The sequence below is a fragment of the Microtus ochrogaster genome, unplaced genomic scaffold (genome assembly GCF_000317375.1).
Source record: "Microtus ochrogaster isolate Prairie Vole_2 unplaced genomic scaffold, MicOch1.0 UNK17, whole genome shotgun sequence".
In the NCBI taxonomy this organism is placed as follows: Eukaryota; Metazoa; Chordata; class Mammalia; order Rodentia; family Cricetidae; genus Microtus; species Microtus ochrogaster.
This window is the reverse complement of record NW_004949115.1, coordinates 2,007,734-2,016,492: the sequence shown is the minus strand read 5'-3', so window position 1 is coordinate 2,016,492 and position 8,759 is coordinate 2,007,734. Positions and strand designations below refer to the sequence as shown.

General features: G+C 41.0%; 1 protein-coding gene across 3 annotated transcripts in view; it reads left to right on the top strand.

The window, feature by feature from the left end:
• Mid2 (midline 2) overlaps positions 1-8,759 on the top strand; it is a 102,368-nt gene that overhangs the window by 658 nt on the left and 92,951 nt on the right. For 2 of the 3 annotated variants that reach the window (XM_013353845.2, XM_026789345.1), the window contains exon 1: positions 34-156. The exons of the other annotated variant lie outside the window; for it this stretch is intronic. In XM_013353845.2, coding sequence (XP_013209299.1) covers positions 153-156 — 4 coding nt within the window. In that variant the 5' untranslated portion in view covers positions 34-152. Of the gene's footprint in view, positions 1-33; positions 157-8,759 lie in introns of those variants that run through there. 3 annotated transcript variants of the gene reach the window in all.

Genomic DNA, 8,759 nt, shown 5'->3' with positions numbered 1-8,759 from the left:
GGATTGCAGAGTGAGTAGAGTGGTGGTGGCGGCGGCGGCAGCGACAGCGGCCCGGGAGCTCGCGCGGGAGCCCCAGCCAGCTTGCTGAGGAGGCCGGCGAGCGCCCGGCGCTCCCAGGAGCACAGAGGAGATGGCTGGCACCCGGGAACAATATGGGTAAAACGTGTCCCCTCGCCGCGGCCCAGGGGGAGGGGGGTCTAGTGTCGCCACCCGCGCAGGGCTCGGGCCCCCGGGCTCCAGCTGCTCTTCAGGTGCCGCCGGGGCCGGCGCTGGGAGGACACCAGGGATCGGCGGGAAGGGGGGGTTGGCTGGGGAGTGGGGGGAGACGGGCAGACGGGATCCGCGAGGCTCCCGGCGGCAGTAGCGGGGGCCCGGGGTGTGTGTCACACTGTGGTGACCCGGGTTCCTGCCACTGCCCTCGTGGGAAGGAGTTTGCACTCCTAGATCCCAGGCGGGTGAATGGCCCGGGGCCTCCCGCTTGGCCAGGCCGAGCCGGGAGAAAGCAGTGGAGCGGCTCTCCTGGCGGCCAGGCGCAAGTCTGGGAAAGGGCGCAGCCGCCTTCCCACGCTCCCGCAACCCAGGGAGTCCTCGGCCCCGGGCGGCGCCCTTAGGTCGGCGGTTTGCTCAGCAGTGCTGGCGCAGCAGCCTGGGATGCTGCTTGCGGACACCCAGCCGGCGGCAGCCCGGGAGAAACTTAATCCCCCTTTTCGCTGGGGGAAGCAATCTTCAAGTCTCTGTCTGGGTGGTTCCTTCTTTTTGGCCTAGCTGTGAAAGCAGCGCCGTGGGGGAGAGGGAAAACTTGAGTGTGTCCACAGGACACGCTGCTGCTGAAGCAGGGACATGAGAGGCTTTTCCATTTCGGGCTCGGAAGAATTATGTAGCTAGCGGCAGAGCAGATTTACTCTAACATTTCTGGTGATGAGCTGGCTTAGGTTATTTCGCACTTCACGTGCCGCACGTTATTTATTTATTTTGGAGGCATTTCTATTTCGAGCAAGAAATTAGGGTCCTGAGACGCTCGGACTCCTCACTTTTCACACTCTTCCGCACTCCTTCGGCAATGTCACTGTTATGCCTCTTCTTTCTGTTACCCTCACAACATTTGCCTTCCAGCTCTCTCACCAGAGTCCCTGCACTCTCAGCTTTTCGCTAGCAACCTGTGCACATCCAGCAACACAGCTTCTTGCTTTTGAATCACTTTGCTTTTTTGAATATTTTGGAGGGTGGGGCTGGTGAATGGCAGTTGTGTGTCTCCGAGAGGGAGTATTTATGAAGGAAAACACTGGGGACTATAATAATAGACAACTGTTGTGTATAGATTAATTAATCTGATTCTCAAATTGGACCACAAGGGCTGACTTAATCCCATTCTACTTCCTCTCCGAAATCGAATCAGTTCTCTGACAATATTAAAATAGGAGATGGGGCTGCCAAATTTGAGAGTTCATATTCCTCACTTCTGCTTGTGAAGCTTTTGCTATACCTGGATTACACCCCCCCCGCCCCCAACACACACCTTTTTATCTCCTCCCCAGTCATCACTGCCCTGAGGGAAAATCAGTCTTTGCTATTTTCGTATATTCCTGCTCAATCGATTAACTTAATACAGATTCATAATGTGAATTAAATTTCTTTTGATTGTTCCTTACAAAACTTGATTCATGTGGGTGAAGCACAAGTCTTGGAGCCAAGAAGATGAGAGAGCCCATTGCAAATGTGGTGCTGCATTGGCTTTACGGCCTTTGGACATTTGTGTGCCCTTTCTTTCACAGTTGCTGCACTTGCATAAAAGGCATAATGTTATGTACTCGGTATTGTGAGCATTGGCTTGGCCCTTTGAAGATAAAAGGATTCTATAAACCTCAGCATTATACTTTTCAATGAAAGCACTTCATTTATCCTTTATTGGGCTACTGGGTTGACTGGGTATAAATGGGAACACCAATTTACAGAAACCTTAATTTGCCATTATTAGTCCCCTTGGGATTCAAATTATCATTGTAGTTTGGGCCTTAAGTCAATTTGTTTCACCAAATGTGTGTGTAACTGGATGGAAACATAGACAATTAGGCATAGAAAGTAATGGTGATGATTTTCAGTCGAGTCATAAATCATATTGGCTGCACTCTAACCTAACAATCTGAGTCAGGCTCATTTGAATACACAGCCTCACCCATTTTTAGCCAACATGGGGGGTAGTTAGTTAATGCCCAATAAAAAGTGGCACAGATAGTTTTAGGTCTGGCTGTACAAACATGATTAGCACCTTGCAGCAATGAGTCAATATTTTTAAAAGCACCTTTACTGCACGGGAGGCCTCTGCTGGCTGTGTTGAAGCCCCAGACTTGACCCAGTAGTTTGGGCTTATATTTGTCCTATGCTTAACTCTTCTTCCGGCTCCATGGCTAGGACCTGGTGGAGGAAAGTGGTGTGGAGAATAGGAAGAGGTTATGGGCCATGGAGGGCTTTCGCTTCTATTTCCTTTCCTGACTACTAGGATTCCTACCTAGCATGTTGTACCTTGCAAGACCACTTCTGGGAGGCACTGTTGCAAATAGGAGTGACATGGTTGCTTCACAAACAGATCATCTGAACAGTGCAAATTGACTTAGATAAAATTGGTTTGGTTAATCCTTCCTCTAAGAACAAGGCAACTTGCTCCAACTTGTAGATCTTAAAATAGTGTCGGTGGAGTCTCATAATTGCGTCCAACTAGTGTTCTGAGTAGTGAACCTTTCCATTCCCTCCGCCCCTAAAATCTGCTGACACCACAAAAATTGAGAGGGAAACTCCAGAAGATTGGTGTGTGTGTGTGTGTGTGTGTGTGTGTGTGTGTGTGTGTGTTTTATCAATTAGCAAACATCGTTGGCTTGGTGAAGAGGAAAGAATACTGGTTTGGTTGTTAGATTCCTTAGAACTGAAATCTCTCTTTCTAAACAGGAAGGTAGAACCCTGAAAGGCAAAGACAGGGATGAGACACAAAATTATATCTCGACAGGAAGGTAGAACCCTGAAAGGCAAAGTCAGGGATGAGACACAAAATTATATCTCGGATGGCTGTTTTTAGAGATAGCCGTCTTTGTGTGTTCATCATTCAATCTTTATAGATCTTGCTAAATTTCTAGATGTTAGCCATGGGACTCAGCTGCTAGAAGAGGCTTGAGGGTGCTCCAACTCCATTTAATGTTGAGTTTTCATTCAGCCTTTTGTACAAAAGAAAGCTTTGCGTCCATGAAGTGCCTTCTTAAGCCAAATGTCCTGATTTGAAGCAGAGTATCATCAAAAATATGAGGTGTAGCATGTCCTAATGGATACAATACAGTTCAAGAGGTTTGAAAGACAGCCCCTTAAATTGTGACATTTATTTATTTGTGTGCATGTGTGTGCATATGAACATGCATGTGTGCCATAGCATCTGTGTGGATGTTAGAGGAAAACTTGTGGAAATAAGTTCCTACTTTCCACCACATGGGTTCTGCAGATCAAACTCAGGTCGTCAGTCTTGGTGGCCAGTAATCTTACTTTCTGAGCCATCTCACTCGTCCTAAATATGGTCACTTTTTGAAATTTTGGGACAAAGTCCGCATTGTGCTAAGTGTCTCTATTTCTGGATCCTTAACAAATACTGCGTTCATACTGAGTAGTACACAGAGGAGGGTAGAAAAGCGCTTCTCTGTGTGTTGAGTCATAGCGTCAAATGAGAAGTTCAGATGAGTGGAGGTGGGAGAAGAAAATCCTCCTTTATTACTACCCTGTGTAGACTGCTAGTCCCTCTTACCCTCTCTCCTCTCCTTTAAGGGTTAGTATATGCATCTCTATCCATTTTCAATTACTAAAACTCTGCCGAAAGTTGTCTGTGGGCTGAAGAGGTTCCTGTTCTGCGGCTTTTTCTGTCTGCTGCTTTTTTCATCTTTTTATTCTTCATGACCTTAATCACAGAACATTTTTGGTAGTCACACTTTCAGGTTCTGTATTTCCCCCTAGAAAGCCTATAAAGTGATGAGGCTACAAGATGGCATAAAATGCTTCAAGTAAACATGGCTGAGGGGTTCTGGGAAAAAAAGGTGACAGCATCCCACCATCACTTGCTCCATGTGAGGTTTGCCCAAATAGAATATACACTATGATGTTGGTTCAGCATAAATGGGTTAGAAAAGTGTGGGTTCTTGTCCCTCTACAGCACTCTGGTTGCCTGACCTTGGACTTTGTCTCAACCTCTTTCTGCAGGTCAGAGTTCTCTAGTTGATGATGAATAGTATCTTCTGACTCTGGATCATCCTCTTACAGAGATCAGATGATCCGATAACAAACACATTATATAATGAAAACTCTTCCTGAAATCTAAAATCCCAATATTTGCAATTTGCTCTGATAAGAACATAATGTGTAGGCATGGAAGACAATGTTAATTTAGGAAAGCAAAATGTGTAGTATGTGTGTGTGTGTGTGTGTGTGTGTGTGTACTTGTGCGTGTGTGTGTGTGTGTGTGTATACAGTCCAGAGATAGAAAAATGGTTTCTAGTCCAGAATCCTCTATCACTTTGTCTATGGCCTTTTGTTCAGTGTTGCTAGGATCCATGTGGTTCCCCGGAGAGTAGAAGCTTGATTTAAAATAGGCCTCTGTTTTCTGTCCCTTGTTACTGATTAGAACTGGGAGTCATCGAAGCCTAACATTCAATAGAATGCCCTACAGACAGTACAAGTTTTACTATGTAAAAATAACTGTCCATCCTGGTAGACCACTAAATACTTTAAAAATCACTGAGTATTTAAAATATATCATTGAAAAAGAGAGGATTGGAAACTCAGCCTTAAGATGGATAAAAATCTGTACTGGTAGCATAGGTAAAGATGTTTGTTATTCATTGGTTCCCCAACCTTATAACTTTGCCAGTGTAATCTGTATTAAGATAATGGTATACTTATAATTCTTGTTAAACATAGGTCACCTCAGCAAATCCATTTTTGGTTACTTCAATTAATCATTTTTAAAATATTTTTATTCTTTGAATTTTTTATATTTATACAATATATTTTTATCATACTTGGATTAATCTTTTGTACTTGCAACAGACAGGATTTTTGGTTTTGCTAGTTTGCTATTCGTTTTAATGATGACTACATTAGAGAAAATATACAAAGTGTTAGATTTAGGAGCTAGTTATTGGAAGGCAGTAGCATTAAATTCATGTACTATAAAATGCTAATTAGGCTCTGATACCTATTAAGCAGAAACTGGATCAGGTCTCTGTACCAGTCAATAATTAATCTCCAGTTCTGAGTTCTCTCAGTGTGGGAAGGAAGCCTAAAAGAAAACAGTAGAGATAATTTTTCCCTCAGGAGGACCCTAGCCTAAATGTGAAGACATATGAGCATCACAAACACTACAATTAAACCCATGATTTTCCTGGGATTTTATGAGAAGTGTAATTGTCCTCTATCATGTCATTTATGTGTTTGGGATGACTTTCCAAAGATTATTAGCTTGTAAAACAGTGTTCTGGGTGTATCACGTGTGAATGTGTAATGCAAATAAATGTAATTTAAAAACAGGTTAATTTATTTTATCCTCATTGGATCATCATAAGAGCCTATGCTATGCATATGGAAGATGCTCTTAATTAAAGTGGTAAAGAAACTATGGTCTAAAGAGTTTGAATGTTTTACATAACACCACTAAGCTAGTACCGTTTAGATATAAGACCTTAAGAAGACTCTATTATAAGAATGAAGTAATGGTTTTTAAAGCTATAAAACTACTATATAAAGATAGGATTATTCTTATAATTAATTATGGTCATTGACAACCTACCCAATATCCATTTTGTCTTCTATTTGAGTCCTTGTCATATAAAATATAGAGAATTCTATATACTGACTATTTTTATGTTAGAATTTTTTGACAGTTGCTTTCTAACCCAGACTGGCTTTTAAATCATTATATAGATTAGGCTGTCCTTGAACTAACTTGTGATCCTCTTGCTTCAGCTTCCCAAGTGCTGGAATTATAGCCATGTACCAACATGGGGGGCCAAATTATCTTTTCTGAACTTGAATGAGTCATTCACTAATCATAAAGTTCTTATATTTGGTTGTTTTCTTTTTCAGTTCCAGAAGATGTTTTCATTAGTTGATATTTACAAGGGATTCCCCCCACCTTTATTTGTTCACTGAAACATTCATTCTGTCTTCCTTGAGGTACAGCACAGGGTAAATACATCTACTATACTTCACATTCGCTTAGTCAAGGGACAGTCATACACCTTGTCTGTCTTTAGTTCCTTCTTATCCTGTTTAGTTACTCTTGTAAATAAAATTCATGGTTTTAGGAGCTAGTTTATAGTACCCAGACATCCTTTTGCATGATGATAAATAGAAAGAACTCTATAATAACTGGATCTAGCTTTATAATAAATGTGATCTAGAAAGCATTGAAAGGATCATCTGGTGATTCTAGTTCAACCTGAACAACAGTTTGCCCTTGAAGAAACAGACTAAGCCTGGACTTATTTGCTTGTCCTCCAAGGTATTTTCAGGAACATCTCATGGGTAGTTAATGCTAATATCCTGAAAGGTTAAAGCTAATATCCCAAAGGGTAGTTTTTGCATTACTACTTTTGAAAAATAAATCTCTATCTCCTTTTTTTTCAATCTACAGCCCAGAGGTGAGGCTTGGTTTCACATTTATGGCTTTTCTAGGAAGAAAGGTAGCCTCTAGTTCCCCAGGGAGAGAGAGAGCGCCCAGGGCCTTACCCCGAAGATCTAAAAGATGACAACTACCTAGGATATTAGTTGTTAGGATAAGTAGGTATTTAGGTATGTTCAAACAGCATTGGAAATAATAGAATTCTGTCAAGTGCTGATCATAGCTGCTGATCATAACCCTTGATCAGAGCTAGCTAATGTTAGATTTGGAGGGCAATACTTGAATAAATTTTTCATCTTGTAAGTGTAAAATGTGTTATGTTTTGAATTCTTAATCACTTTCATTGAAGCATTTTCTCTTCCCTATTAGGTAGGAGTTATGGGGAATGACTAATTTTAGCACTTGGAAGGCTGAGGCAAGAGGATTGTTTCGAGCTTAACTTAGGCTCAAAACATTGAGACCCTATCTCAACAGAAAGAGAGAGGGGAGGGAGAGAGAGAGGCAAGCCTTTTTTGTGTTTCTCTTCAGGCACAGAGCTTTGTCATACCTTACCACTAAGTTTACATTTGTTGGTAACCCATCCTTCCCTTTCTTCTTTCTGTTTCTTAACAAATCTCAAACTGAAGAGGATAGAAAGTGAAGGTAAACTATGCAGGAACAATTTTCTAGCTGAGAGCCCAAAACCATGTACATTTGTCTATATCCCGGTAACTAAATCATTCGGAAGGGAACTCTAGGTTGTAAGTACATGGATATTTATTTCTTAACATGTCAATTGATTCTACCATTTCATGTATTTCATGAGTACATTTTATGAGCAGCAATTGTGTTTTCTGGGGAAAGCTTTATGATTACCCATCGTTGGGTCCTACTCTATCAGATTCACATGGTGTTGTCTTTAGCACCCTCTAATTCCAAACAAATTAGTGATTCAAAAACTTTCTGAAATTGCAACTCTTTCTCATTGTTTTGTTTTTGTTGTAGACTTTCCTCCACTAAAAGTATTTTGTGATGTAGGTAGGAATTAAGTACTTTTAGTGGCCATTTCAATATTTTTAAGTGAATAAGAACTAAGGCTCAAGAATTTTCTGACACTTGTTGGAGAATGTAGATGTCTCAGAGTATTGCCAGATCTATTTTTTTTTATTTTTTATTTTTATTTTGTGGTTTTTCGAGACAGGGTTTCTCTGTGGCTTTCGAGCCTGTCCTAGAACTAGCTCTGTAGATCTAGACAGGGACTCATTAACCTAGGAAAACAACTTAAAGAAGGGTGGTGGTGCAGGCCTGTGGTTCCACCACTAAGCAGGTAAAACAGGAGAATCAGGAGCTCAACATTACCATTAGCTACATACTGAGTTCAACGCCTCCTGAGATACATGAGACCCTATTTGAAAAAAATAGAAGCAATCCACCCAGTAGAGTTATGGGTTCTACATAAGCACACAATTTACAATATTTTAATACTTTATAGTAGGTAGCTATATAATTTGCCGAGTTTGACTATCTTTTTAAAAACTGAGATATGGTTTACATACCATAATCATCACCATTTTAAAGTATGCAGCCTAATGGTTTCAAATATAGTAAAAAAAAAAAAAAAGACAAACAAACATTATCTAGCTCCAGACCATGGTTAAAAGCGCAGAAAGTCCATATGTACTCGCAGTCACATCCACTCCTTCCCTCCTCTAGGCCTTGATTGCGATTATGCTTTCTATTGCTATGCGTTTCCCTATTCTAGGTATTTCATATAAAGGGAATCACACAATATACTACATTTCCGTATTGGCTTCTTTTATTTGGAAGTATATTTTAAAGTAGTATCCATATTGCAGCATCCATCAATACTCCATTTGTTTTTGTAGCCAAATAAAATTCTGTATTATGAATAAACCATGTTTTGATCATTCATGGTGACTCTGAATATTGCTGCTGTGAACTTTGGTGTGTATGAGCTTTTGAATGAACACGTTTTTTTTATTTTATTCAGTACATACCTAGGAGTGGAATTGCTTGATCAGATTTACATTTAACTCCAGAGGAAATGCCAAACTATTTCCCAAAGCAGCTACACCATTTTACATTCGTGCCAACAATATATATGAGCGTTTCA